Source organism: Microchirus variegatus (genome assembly GCF_963457635.1).
Source record: "Microchirus variegatus genome assembly, chromosome: 3".
In the NCBI taxonomy this organism is placed as follows: domain Eukaryota; kingdom Metazoa; phylum Chordata; class Actinopteri; order Pleuronectiformes; family Soleidae; genus Microchirus; species Microchirus variegatus.
The window spans coordinates 36,605,684-36,627,923 of record NC_139804.1 but is presented as its reverse complement, the minus strand read 5'-3'; the positions used below and the strand labels follow the sequence as shown (position 1 = coordinate 36,627,923).

The following is a 22,240-nucleotide window of genomic DNA, read 5'->3' as shown; positions in this document are numbered from 1 at the left end:
ACATGTTTAGACTCTAAATGGCCAATTTCTCGACTTAAATTATCTTAAAACTGCGTTCCGTGACACAGAAAAGTGAGAACCGGCCACTGTTTCAACAACAACAGTCTTTCTCTCTCGGACGCCATTGCTCACTGTAGCCTGAAGCACAACAACCTTGCGCAGCGACCCCTACTGATCGGGCGGGAAATTGCAGCGCGTATCCGTCACCACGACGCAGAAGTATAAAGACTCGAGGCGTCTCCGTGGTGACGCAGTCAGATAACGCATACGCAGTCGGAGAAGTATAATGTGGCCTTTAAGGTGAAGTAAGTAGTTTATAGTGCCATCTAGAGGAGAGGCTGACATTAACAACAAAGACCTGCTGCTCTGCTCACCCCCTCCCTTCCCTGAGCGCTACGGTATCCTCAGCCGGTCAAATGTCGTCCTCGTCGTCTTTCTCCGTGTCAGCAGATGAGGTTTGTGAGGCGAGGGAGAGGGCGGAGCTAGCGCGGCCGTAGCAGACGAAGCGGAGAGAGTGGAGGCGGGACTTCAGCTACAAGTAAAGAGACGCTTGATTTGTTCTCTCGCGTTTGTCCTTACAGGCTCCTGTAGAAACATGGCGTCTCTCTGCTAACAGTGGCTATGCAACCACGGCCCGCGACCATGTTATTTTACATGACTTTTTGAAACACTACGAAAATGAAACAAAAACTATTATACAGCGATTAGACAATGCAGGAGCACATAATATGTATAAAAAAGTGGATTTTGGGTTATATAAACCCGTAAATACTACACAGTGTCCCTTTAAGGCATGTCTGACGACGAGGATCGATGTAAGGGCAGTAGGGGCAAACAATGGTTGCTGTGAAAGTATGCAAGTCAATATAAATCAGGGCATTGTTGGGAGGGAAAAAAAGATTAAGAGATTTAGCAGGAGTTTTCAGTAAATGAGTTGCTCAACAGCATGACATTGGCAGGGTGTGTAAGTGCATTTTGTCAGATTTGCTAACACCCCGTCTGCATCACACTTGTTAAATCTGTGTGGCATCTTCTTACTCCAAATTAAAGCTGTTTTCTCCAATACCTTACTTGTTGTTCACCAGATGTATGTTAAATGCGCCATATGTAAGAATGTGGCCAAAAACAGTTACTGCACTCAAATTCAAAATACCAATGTCTTTCAGGTTACGTTTTCTCCACCATTGTAGCTTAGACGTACTGTAACTGGCAACCGTGGTTGCTCGGCAGCTGAGAATCTACTGACTGCAATGATTGGTAGACGGCGGTAGGTGGCGCCACATGCCAAAACATGATTTCAAAACACAAACATGATTTGCAGTCTGCAAAATATTTTTTTAATGTGAATATTTTGTCTGTACTGTTGTTGTTGGTGAGTTCAGTTTGTTATATGAACATTATTCCTGAGTCTCTGTGACATATTAGGAGGATTTTACGATCAGTTGCTTTAGATTTATTACATAATGCACCTTTAAATATTATTTGGTATGTCGGTAAGGAATAAGTAGCAGCCCTTCTTAAACATGAATGAATTGAAGTTTTTTAAGTGCATTTAGTATTTTTGTTGGTAAACATTGATGATGTAAAATTCTTGACAGCTTTAAATAAGCCATAAATGTCTACAAGACCAACAAGCCCGGTGTCAAATACAGGATGATGTGGTCACATTTATATTTTTGTAGCAGTTGTGTAACGGCAGTGAAATAGATTGTCAGTAGCTGAACAGGTGGCCTTTTCTGGAGATCGGGCGATCATCATGTGAAGAATGAGAATTCCCAGACCCAGTGTTAATTGCTGAACACAGGCCCCCCACACACACTCCCTGCAGATTAACTTTATCATCTCAAAGACGCATACAATTACAACAGCGAAACCAGCTGACAAACATAAAGGGCACTTGGACGACAGTCCAAGCACACTGTCCTCCTGTTGTGTTCATTGTGTAATGGGGCTCTTCTGATGTCGCTCTCGTCAGGTGTCAACTTACTGTCGCTGTCTTTTCTCAGGTCTGAGTTGCTGTTCTTCCTGATCTCTCAGAGTTTTGGGTACATACTGTATTGGGTTTGCAATTCCACACACACTTTTTTCTATTGCTTTTGCTTTGATTGGATAATGGGGACACATAGGGATGTCACGGTTAACGGTGTAACGGTGAACCGCGATAACATTTTTGACGATAATAATTACCGTCTTCATTTCAAAAAAAAGTATTATCTCGGTGAATAACCGCGCCGGCGGTGTAGGCACCGTGAGCCTTTCAGCCCTCAGGACATATACGTATATGAAAACTCACCCATAACAGTATAGCGCGGTGCTGGCGTCACGTCATCATCTCAGACAACTACCGTGTGTGTCCTGCTCTCTTTCAGCCGCTGAATAATCCATCTGTTTGTTGTTTTTGTGACGATGAAGTCTGCTAACACGTTAGCATAAAGATCGCTAGCTTAAAATGCTAACAGTCTACACACCAGCAGTCTCTGTGCTTTCGCTGTCATTGTGAAGATGTTCAGCCACAGACAATTAGTGTCCGGTTCTCCTTGCCTTCCTTTGTCAAACAAAGCTTTTGTTGATGACTGCTTTGATGACAATCACGCTTTAATTTCGCACTGCACACACATACACACACACACACACACACACACACACACACACACACACACACACACACACACACTGCACACATAAGCACAGGAAAGTTCCAGGCACTATCTCTCCCCTCCTCGCTCTCTCTGCGTGCATATTAATTAGCCATGTGTATTCTCTGTCAGCTGATTGGCTGAAAAAGCAACAAAAGCTCTGGAATGTGAGATCGCCACACCCAAACTAGGAGTGATTCACAGCGACAAACACAAAGTTTATGGTTTTAAGACCCACAATACTGTGTCAATAATTTTAACATGATAGTACAGCTGCAGCGCCCACTGCCAGCATATTAAACATTTATAGCTTTTAGGACTATCAATGCTTTCTGAACATATTCACACACTTTTTAAAAAATACCGCGATAATACCGAAAACCGCGATAATTTTGGTCACAATAACCGTGAGGTTCAATTTTCATACCGTGACACCCCTATGGACACATTCATATAGTATATCCACATGTGTCATTAGGGTTTTTGTGCAGACACTGTTGCAGATGAAGCTGTTTTCCTTACACTGCACTTTATGTTTGATGATTCTTCTTGGCTTTCTGAGACAAAGACAGTATCGACTAGTGATCTCTCTCTCACTCTGTGTGTGTGTGTGTGTGTGTGTGATGTGAATGTTCTTGTTAACCACAGGAAATATCACATCAGAAAAACGTGGTTGCAGTTTTTGTCCAGACTCATAACTCATGTGATGTTATTGCAAACACTATCATTTTCGGTTTAAGTTTTCCTTTAGCGGAGACATTTCTCACATTTTTAAATGGGTAATGGCAGCGATATTAGCACATCGTAGGTATCGCGACTTTCTCTGACAGTGTCGTCTAATGGTTTCAAGTCTTCTTCAGCAAAAATTCCTCTTCATATTATTCAAATTAAATGAACAAAGGGAACAAATCTTTAGACTTGAACTTTAACCCAGTAGATCATGTCTTTTTTCAATATTGAAGGTACATGAAGTAGGTTCTTTTTGAAGTAGTTTTTTTTTTGGGGTGAGACTGAAGTGGCACAGTTGGCAGAACATTCTTGTAAATGTGTTGTAACTAAGAAGGTGTTTTAGTGTTTGCATGTTAAACATGCAGTAACACAGTTTGCGGAAAGAGTGGATTCAGTCTGTAGCAAATGCCAAGGAGTGACTCAGTGCTTTATTCCGATGCTGATGATGCAAACAGCATTAATCTGCCCTGTCCTCAGACGGGTCTGAAGATCACAGCCCGGTGGTGAATTATATGCTGAGTAATGTAGCAGGTCTCCAGAGTCAAACAGAGAGAGCGTGTGTGTGTGTCTCTGTCTGTCTGTCTGTGTGTGTCTGTGTCTCTGTGTGTGTTTACACACAGCTGAGACAAAGGAATCCAGTTACACTTTACATACTGAAGCCAGATAATGTCAGACTGGAGGGAGGGAGAGGCCTCACCCATGATTCTGGGTGGTTCTCCCCTTCAGCTTCGTGCCCTCAGGCTCACATTCTTAGTGATATTTAAATATTATCCATCACCTTAGTCAAAAAAAATCTGTTTAAAGCTGGGTTTAAAAACAGGTTTTGACAATCTCTTCCAAAGATGTATGCGTGGGCTCCAGTTCTCATTGGTATTGTTGGGAATGTAAGACTAAGGAATGAATATAGAAGTTATGGTTGGGCGCAAAATATCCATCCATTTGTTACCGCTTTATCCTCCACATGAGGGTCATGTGGGTGCTGTGACAATCTCAGCTTAGTCATTTTTATTTCATCATTCATAAAACTGAAAGCCCTGGAGCTGTTGTTGTTGTTGTTTTCTTCGTGCTCTGACTCATTTTGTTTGTGGTATATTCATGATGCCATCATTCATACACAGGCTGTAAAAAAAAAAAACAGCACAGGGTGGATCAACTCCTTGCAATGACGTTATCACTTTTTTCCAGTGGGTTTGTCTGGGTTCAGAAATCCTGAGAAAAATGCTCGTTTAGTTTAAAAGTGGATTAAAGGGCGACTTATTTAACAACAGGAATAATCAGTGTAAAAACAGCTGCGTAAAAAGCAATGTTGTTAGTAGTTTCTTTTTAAATTGAGCTGTTGAACAGCAGTCGGAGACAACCTCGGCATCCACATCATGTTTACTGTCTGTAAGTTGAAGTTTCCAGCTTCTTAAATTATTAAATAGGCTATTAAAATAATCGTTCAACAGGCTGAGGATAGAAACCTCTGTTAGTAAAACTCATGGAAAAGAACTGAGCCTGACCCTGGCAGTTACCATGTATTTATATAAACTGGATCTTTATGTGTTTTTGAGTCGGTATCCTTTGCAGAGAAGCCCGAGAAATGGAGTAATGTTTATGTGTCACTGCTGCTGGTACTGTACTTGGCTCATGAGAGTGAAAGGTTGAGCTTCCAGTAAGAACACAATTCTGCATGCCCTGGGGAAATATATCAATAAACAAGAGCCACTGTGGCCTTTCAGCAAAACTGGTCTGACTCGTATATTCTAATGGTTATTGGTAGGAATTTGAATCACTGAAAAGCTGAAGAATGTCAATCAGCTGTTGTTGTTTTATTTACGAGGGGGAAAAACATCTTTATAAAAATACATGTGACTTGTGTAAATACAAAAGAAGACATGTTGGTCATTAGCTCATGCTAAATTCTATTCTGAACAACAAAAAGTTTTATGCAGCACCAGGTCTACATGTCATTGCCCTCTCCCTCCTACCCAATACAACTGAAATGTATCCAATTGTTAATTATGCTAAAACTTACATTTCATTTCGGTGCAACTCTCATCTGTTTATTGGACTCTTCCAGCTAGAAACTCTCTCCCCTTGCTTTGTGCTTCTTAACAAGAAAAAGAATAAAGGTAACATATCTCCCCGTGCAATCTGTCTGTCACGCTCACCGACATGTTTTTTCTGGCAGCTCCCTGTTCGTCATGGGACCTCGCAGGAAGCGTGTGGAGCGTCGCAGCGCGCGTCATGTGACACCACAGCTGTCGCCGCCTTGACATTTCTTGTCAGCAGGACAGGAAGTGACGCGCGTTAAGTTCACGCAACGTCCTGCTGCTTTCGTGACATTCTCCTGGCCATGTAAGGCTGTGATAGATTTGCCACACTGCCGTGTGGTTTCCAAGAAACACACATCTCAAATGTGTATTGGCCGCATTCAACATATGTAGGGATTTGTGGGGAGTAACTGGAGGAGGATGTCGATAGAAAAGTCTCAGTTTAGCCGTGGATACTGTGGTTCCACTGTAAACCAGTAAACTAGCAATATGCCAAACCAGAGGAGTTTTTCACTACACTCCTTTGTAAGTCATGATGCCATTCCTCATCAAGGAGAAAAGTGCTTTGTTTGTTTGTTGACTGTACAAAGAACAGTGCCTCCACACAGACTGGGGTAGAACTCTATATAGTAACATATTAATAAGCCACCAGGTTAAGCCATTTTGTTTGTTTTTAGGAGGGTTATCTCTACGTTGTGACCTGTGATGTCATGGAGACAGTGAGTGTGTCCGCTGGTGTGTGTGTGTGTGTTAGGACCAGTAACAAACTACACTGAGGCCACAAGGCCGAGAGCCACACAGCGGCAAGAGAGGAAGAGGAAACTGGGCGCACATAATGGTGTGTCTGTTTGTGTGTGTGTGCGTTAGCAGAAGTTGTGGATGGCTCACAGTTTCACCATCCCTCTGCTGGGCGCCAACATCAAACATCAAATCAAAATGACACGTCCTTCAGGGTGTGAATCATTGTTTGGAAACACGTTTGCGTTCGTCACAGCGGGGAGTCTTGACGTAGCAGTCGTCTGCTCACCCTCCTGTTGCCGCACCTCTGGCTTCATTTAAGTCAATAATAACAGAGAGAGGATGAAGATCATTTTGTGATATTGGCAATGAGAACATATTACAGAGTTAATAAAGAGTTTAATAGCAAAGGAAGCAATAATATCCACATTAGTGAGACTAAAAAAATAGAGCATGTGGCAGAAAAAACGTAATGCACAGAGATTAAAAACAATATGCAAAGATTATTCATTATTTGTCATATGTAATATTATTTGTTAGAAGTTAAAAAAAAAATTTAATTGTGTTAGTTTAGATGAGGCTCATATTCAGAGTAGAGCGTCTGGAGATTCATGAGACTCCATTCATCCAATTGTGTGCATTTTATTCATCTGTACACCCACACAGAGCAGCACAGATGAAAGATAACTGCTGTACTTTATATAAAAGCTGATGGAACGCCAGAGATGTAAACTTCCATGTCACCACAGAGCCCCCACATATATAACATAGCTTATATTTATTTAGTTATCTTAAGGAGGATGTAAGCATTAACAGTTATTTCATGATTTCAATTAGTTAATATTAAGTGTTTTAAAGATGCAAATAAACCTGCTTTATATTTTTGATCTGAACCACAAACCTGGTTGGTTAACCCAAACATTAATTCATATAAAAAGCTTTAAACTTTATGTTTTAACTTATAGATTTGCTAAATAATTGTTTTTGTTGTTGTTGGAGTAGAACTTAACTGATACCCGTAAGCTTGTTTGTCAAATAACAGGTTTGTCCTATGTCTCTATTTTGCCTACACACAACCAACACCCGGCAGACATGTCAACATTTGACTGACGGTCACAGTTTTTACTGCTGCTGCTGACAGTCATTTAAGTTATTTAAGAGTTAAAATAAACAGTGATTTCATAGTAAATATTTCACATTGACGTATGGCTTTGTTAAGGAAGCTTAGGTGCCTAATAATTTAATTTTGTCCAAAGCAACTTGGTAACAGTGTTGGAATCATACTGTATAATACAGATAATGACAGTGATGAGGATGTTTTAAATTGATCAGGATTATTGTAGAACTTTCTGGCACATATGGAGCATGGCTATGTGTGATCAAAGCACATTTGTCATCAAAGCTTTGTCAACAAATCTACTTTCATGTATATTGCTAATTATATTTTCCGTACGCCAGATGTGGCCCACCATGTCATTTTATGTGGCCCGCGAGTGATTCATTGGGCTTAAAAATCTGTGTAAAAATAGGTCTATGCTGCTTTAAGGCGTGCGTTGACCAAAAACTACATTTCCCACAATGCACGGCGATTGCGTTACCCGCAAAGTGACGGCATCACCATCACGGACCAGGTTACATCTATAATGCATCATATTTGTAACTTGAATAAATAATAAATACAGAAAGTTATTTAGCAATATGTTACGGAGTAGTTACCTTTAGTTTTACATTATATTTGTTTACATTTAGTTATATTTATTCTGTATGATGGTTACATCTGGCCCTTTGAGGGTCACCATTATGCTGATGTGGCCCTCAGAGAAAACCAGTTTGACACCCCTGGTTTACAACATATTAAGCAGTGTATTAAGTAGTGTGTAGAATAAAACCTCTTAAAGACGCTTGAGTTCTCACCGTACTTGTTCTGGTCGCTGTAGGAAGCAGCCAGTAGAAATCTATCGAAATGATCATAGCAACTGAAAAAATTAAGTTAATGTGAATATTGGCGAATGATTGAGAAGGGTGGAAGTTCAGACGACAGTTACTACTTCTTTGAATAAATAACATTATTAGATTAGTATTGATATTATTGGATGTGCTAAGTCTCGGTAACACCCTTGGCTCGCCACTCCGCCCCATAAGCTCCACCAGCCAAACACGAGAAGATAAGAGGGTGTAGGGCATCAGCGCAGACAGAAAATTTGATTTTTTTTTTCCCACTTGACAAGGACAAGGTGCAGCTTGTTTGCTGAATGTGCAAATTACATAGTAAGAGTGCAAACCCAATCCCCCTTCCTTACACACACACACACACACACACACAAGCAGGCAGGCACTTAACCATCCACCAGCCTTCCATCTATCTTCTATACCAAATGTCACCCTACATGTGTAATGGTGGGGATGGGGGGGGTGGGGCTTCCAACACCACACTTTTCACCAAAAATGCCTTGGCCTCCCCCAATCTTCCAGCAAAAGACCCCATCACATTTTGGACAACCACACACACACACACACACACACACACACACACACACACACACACACAGACTTGCACCGGCCTCCTCTTGAATTAAACTGTGTGGTAATCAGAAGGAGTGCATGAATCGATAGACTGCGCTCCTTGAAAGCAGAATGGGGGGGGGATTATAACGTGACGGGGGGGATGAAGGAAGACGGCATGGAGCTTAAATTTATGTGAGGTTGCTGAAAAAAAAAAACGTTAGTGGCGTGAGACAAAAGAGAGGACGGGTCTGGGAATAGAGAGGAGCAAAGGGAGACAAATTAATTTGTCTGGGGGATGGTAGATGAGCTGGGGAATAAATGGGGGGGGGGAAGGGTGAGGACATGGTGGAAATTGGTGAGGAGATAAATTGGACACGCAGCATCTATCTATTCTGATGTGACCATATTGGTTCCAGACTCTCTGTAAAATCGTCAATAATTCCTCCTTAAACCTTTAAAAGAGGTTCGTTTTTCAGGTTATATTTTGGTTAAAATCCTCAAAAACATGACATTTTGCTTCTGTTTCTATTAGAAAAGGACTACGTGGATTTGTCTCTCCTTTTTGACCAGGGAGGGAAGGAGGATGGGAAAGTTTGAACTAGGAAACAGTTTAGTAGAACCAAGTTAATTTTGGCGCCGGCACTCAGGATGCTGGGAGGGCGTGGAGAGCCAATTGGATGCATTTCTCATGTATAAATAAAGGTGCAGAAGAAGATGAGGTAACAGGCATTTGTAACAGTGTCTGAGCAGATGTGAAGTAACGGCAGATGTTCCCTTGTTTCATTTTCGTGACTTTTTGCAGTATGTTTAGACAAGTTTTAGACGCTCCTAACCCTGTGCCGTCTGACCTGACTTTGTGGCATAGTCCTAAAACAAATAAGCGATTGTCTTATGAAATGGTTGATATCTTTGTCTCATCACGTGATATTTTCCTCACAGACCACTCTGCGTTATCTTCCTTTTCACTCCCTTTCCCCCCTGTTGCAGTTTCTTTCCCTTTAGATGTTTCGCTTAGTCATCTGTTTTAAAATCAAATAATCTATATGGAGCATTGTACAAAGGGCCGCAACACTGTTGTTGCCCCAACCCTGTGTTTGTTTACTTACTGCTTTATTGGGTTGAAGGAAGAAGAGGCTGGAGAAATGGAAAGATAAATCCATCTCACTGTCGTACATCTGTGGTTTTTGTGTGTTTATTCTTTCCTGTCCCTGACCTGTTGGCCTTTTCTGAGTTGTACAGCTGGACAGGTTTCAGGTGATATCTTTCTTTGTCGAGAATCCCGAGTGCTTACACGCTTATCTTTGTTGCTATAGTTCTATTCGAGTGAATGCTAGTTCATCTCAGGTTACGGCAAATACTAGTGAACAGGTCTGTGTTCATGTTCTTTTGGCTTGTGTGAGGTAAATCATGGCTGCAACTAACAGTGTTTTGCCTAATCGATAAACCTTAATTTCTCATTTTCACTGATGTGATTTTGCGCAATAGAATTTGATTGAATTAGATTTGCCGGAAACACAATTCTGTCAACCTGATCAGGATGACATCTCTCCACCAAAGCAGCAGCAGCAGCAGCAGCAGCAGCAGCAGCAGCAGCAGCAGCAGCAGCAGCAGCAGCAGCAGCTTGCTCTCTGCAGGGAAATGAGTCTACTTCGTTGGTCCTTGTGTCATTTTGTTTATGGATGAAAAGATAGAGAGCTGGTTTGTGTCTCTTGGATATTTCTGTTTCTGCCTGGTGCTCAGATGAAGGGATTAGATTTTGACATTTATGCTGTGAGACATCAGACCTGACTTGATCTAAAGGTTCAGGTCAGGTCAGACTCACCCAGACTCAATGTACAATCTTTATCAGTTAATCGTTGTAGTCACTATCATTTAATTATTTTTACTGTTAATTACATTATAATATTGCGCTCAATAGAGTATGAAATCTGTCCTACTGAATTTAAACACACGCTCATTAATTAACCAGATTATGTAATCAAGTCATTTAATTTCAGCAGTCTTACATGCCCTATTCCAACTTGATAGTGGGATAATATCCTTTCTACCTGAATAAATCACATTATCACATTATGCCAATTCTTGTGCTTTCTCATGCACTAAACTTCCATGTCAACTAGGGGTGGGGAAAAAAATTGATTCGCATATGAATCGCGATTCTAATCATCCACGATTCTGAATCAATTCATAAACTTCTAAATCGATTTTTGAAAAAGTTATTAAGTTTGCCTTTGTGTGATCACATTATCACATTATCTTATACAAACTGTATTGCTTTGAGGCCATAAGTTGCCTTTACACACTATGCATTGTATCAATTTTTGAATTGAGAATCGTTTGAATCGAGAATCGTATGAGTTGAATCGAGAATCGATTTTGAATCGAATCGTGACCCTAAGAATGGGAATCAAATCGAATCGTGAGCCACCCAAAGATTCGCATCCCCAATGTCGACTACATCTTTTCACGTTTTAGGAGTAAATTATTTAGAAAAAGTGCCAGCTTGTCATTTGTAATGTCAGATAAATTGTGCCTTCTGATCACAAATTGTGAGGACACAGTGTCCGGCAAGAGAATTTTTTTTTTTATTCTCAGGCTCCAGGTTGAGTTACTTTTCACCTCTGGGGATTTGGTACCAGACAACAGTCACATGACCTACAGGACCAAATGGTCATGGTCATGTGCCCTTTCGTGCCCTTACTGATGTTGTTTGGTTACTCTAACCAGTCATATTTACTGTCATTTACGATATGAGAAAACAACACGTCCGCACTTGCAAAGCTTGAAATACATTCGAGTACATTTGTATGAAGCCCAGCTACAAAACAGAGTTTTTACTGACTATGACGGGCACAGTGTGAGGCAATACTGACCCGTCATCTTTCTCTCTTCACAGCATGCCTCCCTGTCGGCCAGCCGCTCAGAGAAGGGTACTGGCTGGTCCAGCCGCTCGCTTGGTGCCCGATGTCGTAACTCCATTGCCTTGTGTTCAGACGAGCAGCCGCACATTGGAAACTACCGGCTGCTCAAAACTATTGGCAAGGGCAACTTCGCCAAAGTCAAACTGGCACGCCACATACTGACTGGCATAGAGGTGAGTTCCAAGAAAGCTTTAAAAGGTGAAGATGTTTTTCCTTCTGCACAAGTTGCTCATGACTGCACTCGGTCAAAAATATCAATACAATTGTGTGTGTGTTGGAGTGAGGCCAAAGGATAATGAGGTGACGAGTCAAAGCAGAGCCCAGCTTTTCAAATTCCAGGCTTGGGACGTAGAATATAATTGTGTCTCAACCCACTGGTGGACTTCTGTTTGCTTTTACAGTCGGCCTGTACTGTCTCGTTTCACAGCCTCGACACCTTGAAGAGACGCTTGCGTGGGTGTAATTCCTGTGCGTTTTAAAACATTATAGTCTCTCTTCTCATAAAACCATGACCTACATTATCTGAGCTGATAACTCCATCAGGCTCAGTAAAAGGTTGAGGGTTCTGCCACTGGCTGGATCATGTGAGAGCTGTCGCTTTCACCCACATGAAGCAGAAAACAGTAAAAATACTTGTGGTTTATAGCAGTAGCGCGATGCAGTAAAACACAGTCGTCCCTATAGGGTAGTTTAATTACCACTTTTTTTCCTATTTAACTTTTGATTAATACTAGTTCAAAAACTAATTTAATTTAAAGCATGGTAAAGTAATCCAGAAACTGAACTTACATCTGTCATTATACATATGTTAGATTTCAGATTTTTGGTCTAAAATAACCCCAACATGTTACAATTGTTATTGATCTATTGGTCATTAACTTATTAATGTTTCTCATCAGGTTGCAATAAAGATCATCGATAAAACGCAACTGAACCCAACAAGCCTACAGAAGGTGAGTGATGTGTTTTTCTATGCGTTTGCATTGTGTGCAGTAAAAATCTACCACCCACTCTTTTCACCTTTCATTATAAAACCAACAACATAGGTGCTCTATTTTATTTTTTTGGTACACATCTGTTTCACTTCTTATCTTACTAAACCCTCAAATGCAGGATCAGCACGAGTGTGTTTGTCTGCAGTTGTGTTGCATCTGGAGCAGTCACTGAGCACAATAACATCTTTAAATGCACGGTGCAGTTGTCTGAACTTTGACTTTATGGTTGTTGATCTGGATGTGGTTACTTGCTGCAGGATACTGCAGAGGGAATTCAGTAGTGGTGAAGATGTCAGACTTTATCCCACTGCTGTTTGATTAAAAAAAACAAAAACCTTCTTTGTCTAGTTTTAGGAAATCATTGAGTTCTGATTCTGTTCAGTGTAATATAACCACTAACACATTGGCTATTTTAATTTTTCTCTTTGCCTGTGCAACTTGTGGAACCTTTGTTTTGCTGGTTCCTGCAGCACTGACATAAACACTAAAGCTTAATTAAGTGCTGAGTATGGAATCTTCTACGCAACCATATTATTAAGCTCCGCAAGCGTCCGTTAATGCCGTCTTGAGCAGTTAAGTGTAATCAGTACTGTTATTAAGTTTTTTATTTTTATTTTTTTTATGTCTATGAATAGGTCAGAAAATTGTCCCACAGATTTCTAGTTAACAGTGTAATGACATTTAGTAGAAGAGACTTATTCACATGTGATTACATGTGAATAAGTTGATATCTGCAAATATTTAGCATGTTGTCTTTATAATATATAGATTTTTGTTGACTGTCTAAAGCCCGGAACATGGACTTTTGATGGAGCTTATTGATAAATACTCATCTTGTTAGCCAACCAGTCCAGGCTGGGATTTGACTGTAATGACATCACAGACATTATCAGCTTTTGTCATCAGCATAAACAATGCAGCATAGAGATACACTGTGCAGCTACAGCTGTTGGGAGTGTCACACCTATACAAAGTTTTTCTTGAGGTGCTTTATTGTCTATCAGTTATTTATTCACTTAATAATAGAATTTATAATACTAACTTAAAGCGGACTCCTGTTGGATTGTTTGTGTCATGACACTGGGCTCAACTTGCCAGTCAGCCATTCTTAGCATTCAACCCAAACCCATAACTTTCATTCATTCATTCATCGTCTGCCACTTTATCCTCCACGTGAGGGTTGCGGAGGCTGCTGGATCCAATCCCAGCTGACGTAGCGCCAGTCCATTGCAGGGTCAACATACAGCCAACAACCATTCACTGTCGCACTCTGTGTCCAATTAACCTCTGCATGTTTTTGGACTGTGTGAGGGAACCGGGGTGCCCAACGTAAAGCCATGCACAAAGAAAGGCCCTCAGTTAGACCAGGCAGGTTGCAGCACGAGGTGATAGTGTTAGCCACTGCTCCACCGTATGGACCCAAACCCAAAACAAACCAAGTGGAATAAAAAGAGACGCAGTTGATTTGGCTCTTTTTGGAAACAAATCACTTACCCATTTTGCATTAGAGCCTTGCACGTCTTATGGCACAAAGTACACAGTGGATGTTTGATCAGTTTCAGTGTCTATGGCTACATTTAGACCACCAGGCTGAAGTGACTCATCGGATGCTTTCAGTTAATGTGATTCGAATTAGATTTTTCAGGGCTGCGAGGACACAAACATTTTCAATCAGATCTGTGTCAATATCTGATATGTTTCCGATATGCGACCACACAATTGTCACAAACATCAGACATTCACATCTGGTCCCTGTTTCAAAGTATTATAGCACCTTAGCATTTAATTTCCCTCGTTCCATCCATTTAAAAAAAACAAACAAAGGTTTATATGTGTGGGACTGATGGATGTGTGCTTCATACCGAAGAGTTGTGGTATTTAGTCGAATAAAAATTAAAAGTTTGAAGCATTTAAACGAATGTCTTGTGGTTTTCAAAAGGGAAATTTACGCAACGATTGCATCAGTTGTGACTGTGATATGGAAACCAACTGGCACCTTCAAGCTTTATTATAACTTTTTAAAACCATTCTATTATAAACTTAAAACTTTATTTTCAGGAAGTTACATGTGTACAAACATCGGACGTGTTCGTAGTTACACCGGGCTGCAATATCTCACATTTTATGAACAACCAGAGTCAGTAAAACCAATCTGAGTTCAAGTCAACTTCATTCAGCAAAGCAAACATTGTGTCATTTCTGTTATCGCCACCTGATAAACTACTGATTCTGTGCAACCGAGGTGAAACTGAGGTGATGGATGCTTGTGTGTGTCATTATTGTGTGATCTGTGGGAAACGGCACTGGTTTCACTGAACAGCATCTCTTAGTTTGATTATTTTCTCAGTGCATCATTTACTTGTATCTCTAACAAAGACCTTGAACGTGTGTGTGTGTGTGTGTGTGTGTGTCATACCACTGGTTTTATGGAAGTCGAGCTGAACTGGTCTTTGTTCTGTTACAGCAGAGCTACAATAACAACATAGAACAACAGTGCTGCAACTCCTTTAAGCAGTTTGGACATTGCTTTTAGGAAAAGAGCATGTTGTATAGACATTAGAAATTATGTTTGAGCAATTCCATTGTATCATACTTTCTTTGCGTAGACTATGCAGTAATCATAAACTATATATGCATACAACAGCAGCAAATAGGACTAAGCAGGGTCTTGTGCTCTCCCGTGGTGTGTGTTGTTGAGTATCCTGCCAGACTACAGGGCCCCATCAAAGCCTGGTGTTACTCTGAGAGAAGGAGGATTTCGTAGGCAGCCATCCAGTGTGTGTGTGTGTGTGTGTGATAGTGTGCACAAAAGCAAAGTGCATGTGCATGTGTGTGCAGGGCGGTGTCTGGGCCACCATCTAATGCTATGAAGTGTGTCTTTTCCCCCTCACCCAGGCCCCTCAGCCTGGAGCTGAATTCCAGACAGGCACACAAAAGGGGACGGTCGAGTTGGGGTGAAGTGGGGGGTGTGATGGGGGTCTTGGCGCAGGAGCAGGGACCCTGAGAAAGACAAGACAGATACCAGAACAGAAGAGAACTGTGTGCGTTTGAGTGGAATCGGGCAGATAACCTTACAACCTCGTCTAACGCCATTATCTGCATCGCTATTGTCCTCGTGGGTGTCTGTGCATAATCGTATTATTCTATGAATTGTTGTGAATGAGCCCGTATGTAAAGAGAATAATAAAACGATAAAGGAACAAGAGGGTGAACAGAGTGGGAGCAGAAGGTTTTCCCACAAAATAAAAAAAAAGCATATTAAGAAGACGGACAATGCCCTGTTTCTAATCCCTCCCTCGTTGTTTCTAGTTTAACCTGCACTTTATGTATGTTCACATTCACACGTCTTCATATTTAATCAAGCTGAGTCAGGCTTTGTTTGATCTGGATTAAACGACCAGCAAATGAGACCACACATTTAAATCAAGCTGTTCCTCATTCATGTTTCAGTTGATTTCATGGACAGGCTCCAGTTACTGCCGTACATTAAGGGGACGGAGGGTCTGGAAAATTTGTTCATGTGTTAGTCGTCGTCGTTGTATTAGCATAACAGAGAGGGGCCGTGCTCCCAGCAACAGGCAACAAAAGGAGATTTGGGGTCAAAAGTCTGTTTGAATGTTCCCCAGCGACAAGCAAAGGATTGGAGGCAAAGCCTTGAGTAATGATACTCATTAGAGTCTCTCACTGACAGTTAGGTTCATTGCTGTTTGCCTTTAACTCTGCCAAAGAGAAGCATCAGCATCAGCGTGAGCTGAAGTGGATCGTGCTGTTTCACCCTCTGATCTTTGTCCAAATCCACGCATGAAAGGTCTCTCACTGATGTAGAAGATTTATTCACTCAGGGATTGTGAATGCTCGCTGAGATGTTTGCCTGGCAATATTTTCTGATGAGGTAATTTATAAGTTATGCAATTTGATTGTGCAAATATATTTGTTGATATAAATTAAAGCAACACAATGCAGGGTTTCAACCATCAAATAATGTCAAGATCAAAACGCTGAGTGGATCTGCATCACCTGCATTGACACTATGGAACTTTGAGTCTCGGGTCAGCACAATAAAGACACTATAACAGTCTAAAACAGTCACTATAACCCTTGCAGCTGGTACAGCCAAGAAAAGCCAACTTTTATCAGTCCAACACTTATTGATCTCTTGTTTTTATATTGGCTGCGATTAAGCAGGGCACCTTGCCTGTTAAGGTCACAAGGACTCGCACAGGAAAACGGATTTGCAGTGAATACTTGTTATGTATCGGCTGAAGAAGGATAAATTGGTTCATCTAAACCACTGTCGGCATGTGCTAAGATCTAGACTGCCCCATTCATGAGTACATGATACACATGAACAGAGGCTTATTCACAAGAGGTACTCTGACGTGAGAGTAGAGAGAGAGAGGCCTGTGTGTTCATTCATCCCTCTCATGTTCCTGTTCTTTGTCTTTCTCTCTTTACCTTTTTTGTCTTTTGAATTTCTCCGGTCTTGTGATTGGCTGCAGATGATAAGTGGACGTGTGGTTCAATGTAGTGTTGAGTACTGTAGTGTGCAAGACTGTGAAGTGGCTAGGATTTTGAATTTTGTGCGCTAGCGTTACCATTTTCGCATTTCTCAACATCTTTGTTGGCTATTTTTTTTCCCCTTCTGTGTTCGTGTATGTACACATAGGGTGTGAATGTGTATACGGTCTGGATAGACGGGTCAAAGGTCGACAGGCTGGCAGGTCCAGACACATGAATCAAACCCACGTAGCACCACTCACAAAGTGGGAGGGAAAAAAACACGACAATTGGTGAAGTTTTTGTGTAAAAAAAGAAAGAAAAAGAAAGCAGTGACTTAGCAGGGGATTAATAATTCCCTCCTACAGAGATAAACCTTCCTAGAAACACTCATATGTTGATTCATGCTGACCGGAGAAATCCTGTGTCTGTATATCTGTCTGTCTTTCTGGGTGTGTCCGTCTGTCTGTGTGTGTGTGTGTGTGTGTGTTCTTGTTATTGTGACATACTGAGGACCAGTGAGGGTTTTTAACCAACAAAGTGAGGTCATTTTTACGGGGTGAGGACATTTTGGCCGGTCCTCATTTTGTTTTCATTGAAATCATTTCCTTAGGTTGCTATAACATGCTATACTCAATTTGTCAAAAAAAAATCTTATTTTTGTCAAATTTTGGACCAAAAAATTTTGGTAAAATTTTGGACCAAAACATTTTGGTAAAATTTTGGACCATAAAGTTTTGGTAATTTTGTTTTTCAAATTTTGGACGACATAGTATAGTGTGAATTTTTTTTCAAATTTTGGACAAACATTTTGGGTCAAATTTATTTTTCAAATTTTGGACGACATAGTATTTTATGACGTTTTTTTCAAATTTTGGACCAAAAATTTTGGGTCAAATTTATTTTTCAAATTTTGGACGACATAGTATAGTATGACATTTTTGTCAAATTTTGGACCAAATTTTTTTTGTCAAATTTTGGACCAAAAAATTTTGGTAAAATTTTGGACCAAAACATTTTGGACCAAAAAATGTTGGTAAAATTTTGGACCAAAACATTTTGGTAAAATTTCGGACCATAAAGTTTTGGTAATTTTTTTTTTCAAATTTTGGACGACATTGTGAATTTTTTTTCAAATTTTGGACAAAAATTTTGGGTCAAATTTATTTTTCAAATGTTGGAAGACATAGTATTTTATGACGTTTTTTTTCAAATTTTGGACCAAAAATTTTGGGTCAAATTTATTTTTCAAATTTTGGACGACATAGTATAGTATGACGTTTTTGTCAAATTTTGGACCAAAAATTACAACAAAAAAAAAAAATAATCGAAAAAGTTTTCCAACCCTTTTTGCTTTGTGGCTCCACCTGCAGACATTTTATGGTACTGCAACCAGTAGTTCTTTATAGATGTCATTCATGAAGTAGATATTTGTAATTGTGTTGATTTATAAAGTGGAAATGCTGGTCCTCACTTTGTGAGCAACCCGGTCCTCAGTATGCAGCAAGTACAAGAATGTGTGTGTGTGTCTGTGTGTCTGTGTGTGTGTGTGTGTCTGTGTACAGCTCCTGCCATGTACTTGGTGTTCCATGTCTTCCCCCTTCCCTCTGGGGTGCAGGGGATTAAGGCCCTGGGATTAATACCTGAGTTGGCATGGCAATGTGACATGGGCCCACTGCCATTTAAGAGAAATAAGAAGCAATTTGAGAGCCAATGTACATAAGTCCAAGTTATTCTGTTCACACAGAGGACAAAATGTTCCATTGAGATATAGATCTGAGCACCACAACCACAACATTCAATCAGTTCTACAATGAGCCGAGGATTGATTGGACTGTTGATCAATACCAGTGACTCGACAGTTTCCTGGCCGGCTGCTGAGTTTTCTGCTTCTTGAATGTCTCTTTTCTGCAGCTTTTAAATTCAGCCCAATGTTGTTTAATGTTGTGACCGTGCAGTGGACATTGTATTGATTTGATCAGTTAGCGGGCCACGTGTGCAGAAAAAGGATGGGGAATGAGTACAAAAGAGATGGAGTGGGGAAGAGAAAGAAAGAGATGAAAGGGTGTCAGCTGATGCATTACGCAATTCAATTGCACATGATCCCAATGGACCAATAAGTGTCTGTTTGTGTTGATGTGACTTCCTGTTTTTAAAGCACTAAGTAGGAAAAGTAACAGAAAGGAATAGAAACTAATAGAACTGTGTAAATGCCTCTCCAATATTAATACATTTATTACATTCTTTAAAGGATTTGTTTTATCACAGAACCTGAATTCACATAACATAACATCTAAATAAGTCGAGTCAGACTTGACAGTACTTACTTACTTAAAAGAAACAACATTTGACTAAAGTGCTCTATAAAGAGGTTTAATTATGGGATTATTTTAATTGAAGATTACAGACATATTAACACAAAACATCTCACATAATTATACATCAGTTCTTCCATGTTTGGTTTATTTTTAGACCGTTTTCTAATGCAGTCAACTTTATTTTAGCACAGAACCTGTTATTATCTGTATGCTCTGCTTGAATTGACGTGTGTGTGTGTGTGTGTGTGTGGGAGGATGGGTGCTTGCGTAGGTGAACTGCAATTGCGTTTTAACTCGTGGTCAGTTGCATACCAGGAATCTGTTTGTTATGACATTTATGAAAGCACGCACCCGGCCAGACATGCATGGCCTTGGGCAACATTTGGAGTTATGTCATTGCGGAAATGTTATTACTTTACTGTAAGAAAGCTACTTCCTTGACACATGTTGTACACTCGCAATCTGTAGCCCTCTGTGAATGAAAATGAAAATAAATTATTGTGGGTAAATGGCATATGATTATTCCTTCTATATAAAAAAAACATTGGATCAAATATTTGTGCATTGTATACTTCAATACAAATATGGACATAACTATGAACATAAACATGATCTAAATATCTTCACATCATGATATCAGTAAATGATGAGTAAACACATGACTGTGCTGGAAAGGAAGTTTAAGTTTGATATGTTTATTGTTCACAAATAAAAAAACTTGAATTAAGTTCATAGAGGATTTGTCGATTGCAGATCAGATGTGCTGGGTTGTGAACCTTGTGACATGAGCACGTGATTGTTGATGAATTATTTACTTTCACTTTGTCATAATATTCAAAAGTGACCTGTGACTTCCGTCTTTGATGCAGTGCCACAGACACTTGGTGGTAATGCTCATGTTTTCACAGCCAAATATGAATTATAATCAAATGTTTCTCAATTATATCATTAAGAATAATATTACAGGTTAATTACTTGAGATACAGAGGAATATAAACATTCATGTCACTGTACTCAATCTAGAGATTATGCAGAGGAACTGTGTGTGTGAACGCAGATGTGCGCACAGTGTCCTGCTGTTTTAGTCACATGTGAACTCCACAGACTGACCAGACCCAAATCTCCAGACATTATAGATAGATAAGGGAGGAGCGTGTTTCCAAGGAAGCTGAGCGTCTGCGACAAGAATGAAGGCATCCGTAGCATTCCTTCTTTTGTATTTGCTGTCTTTTCTGCTCGATGTCCTTTTGCTCTTTTTTTTTTTGTCATCCTTGACTTTTAAATAATTTATTCCAAAGTCAAGTGAAGTTTGCTGCTACTGGTTCATGACCTCAACCCTGACATGTCTTTTTTGTCTAACTTTATATTTTTGTTTAATGTTCCTGCTGACAAAGACACAAGCACTGTCACAGTCACAGTTCCCCTTCAGGGTCAAAACGTTTCACTTTTTTTTCAGTAAGAACCAAAACAACTAATGAAGGGTAAAAATAAGGATTGTAGTTTGTTTAACACTTTATGGAGGCTGTTTGCAGGGAAAGGGACAAAACCACAATAGTCAATACATATGTCTCTTTGGAATCCATATTCAAATGATTTTCTCTGCTGCTGTAATCTGCTAAAATGTAGTTTATTGGCGAATAGACATCAGAGCGGTAGGATGAGGCAGCAGTCTGTTCAACCCAGTGATGAATGGGTGGGGAGTGAAGAGATTGCACACCCAGGGGAGGGGAGGGGATGGGAGGGGATGGGAGGCCCTCCTTTCAGGCCAGCACCAATGAGACGCTCCCTTGGGTGGGCAAGAGGTTCTTAGATAGATGAGTGTGATGGAGAACGTGATGTGTGTGTGTGTGATTATGTGAGATAGATGAAGGGTAATATGTCCATACACCAGCTGTGCACTGTATGAATTAATTGAAGAACAGTTCATTTGATGAATGAATGAAAGAATGAGCCACAGACAAGATGAAGATTGAACTACAAATAATCTCTATGCATGAAGCGTAGACTCGGATGGGTGTTGTTTTTTTTTTTGTTGTTGTTTTTTTTTAAATGAGACCAGAGTGTATTGTATTGTTACAGAAGCTTATTTCTGCAACACCAGAAAGGTTTATAATATCAATATTTACTTGTCAACATGAATTGTTTGTCACCATACAGTAGCTGTAGTGCGTGTCTTTTAAAAAATGTTTTCCAGCCATTGTCACATGAATTCACACATTGCTAATTATTAAGCCTATCAGTGCCACATAATTCTCTCTGTTTCTCACTATAGTGGTTTTTAGAGTACTTCATATTACAGTTGGCATATACTGTATAGTTAGTAATTCTGTGTAATGTACTGTGACGTAGACCCATGTGTCTTGACAGCAATCTGACCTGACGTCTTATTCTCTTTTCAGTTGTTTCGAGAGGTACGCATCATGAAAACGCTCAAGCACCCCAACATAGGTTAGTTATATCACTGTGTGTGTGTGTGTGTGTGTGTGTGTGTGTCTCTACGTGCATCCATGCTAATATCTCTTCCTCCTCCACATGTTACAGTGCGGCTCTTTGAGGTGATTGAGACAGAGAAGACTCTCTACCTGATTATGGAGTATGCCAGTGGAGGTGAGCAACATTCACATCCCCCCCTCATCAGTATTGCATACATAAGACTTAAACGGTAGTGAAACCTCATCCATCCATCCATCCTTTCTGTTTGCCTTTCTATTCAAACAGCTCTTTAACATTACTCAGCTGTTTCCCATGCACCGTTTTCACTCCTCCTTTAATCTCTTCCTCTTTGCTGCTCTCTGTATGTTGTGTCGTCTCTTTCTTCCATTACCTAATAAGGAGGCTGCAGCTCAGCAGCTGATATCAAACATT

General features: G+C 40.3%; 1 protein-coding gene across 1 annotated transcript in view; it reads left to right on the top strand.

Moving 5' to 3' along the window:
- The window catches only part of mark4b (MAP/microtubule affinity-regulating kinase 4b), a gene marked incomplete at its 3' end in the record, with an annotated part of 41,112 nt that overhangs the window by 4,455 nt on the left and 14,417 nt on the right, over nucleotides 1-22,240 (top strand). Inside the window, exons 2-5 of the mRNA XM_083886252.1 lie at nucleotides 11,541-11,738; nucleotides 12,465-12,518; nucleotides 21,775-21,823; nucleotides 21,917-21,982. Coding sequence (XP_083742378.1) covers nucleotides 11,541-11,738; nucleotides 12,465-12,518; nucleotides 21,775-21,823; nucleotides 21,917-21,982 — 367 coding nt within the window. The remainder of the gene's footprint in view (nucleotides 1-11,540; nucleotides 11,739-12,464; nucleotides 12,519-21,774; nucleotides 21,824-21,916; nucleotides 21,983-22,240) is intronic.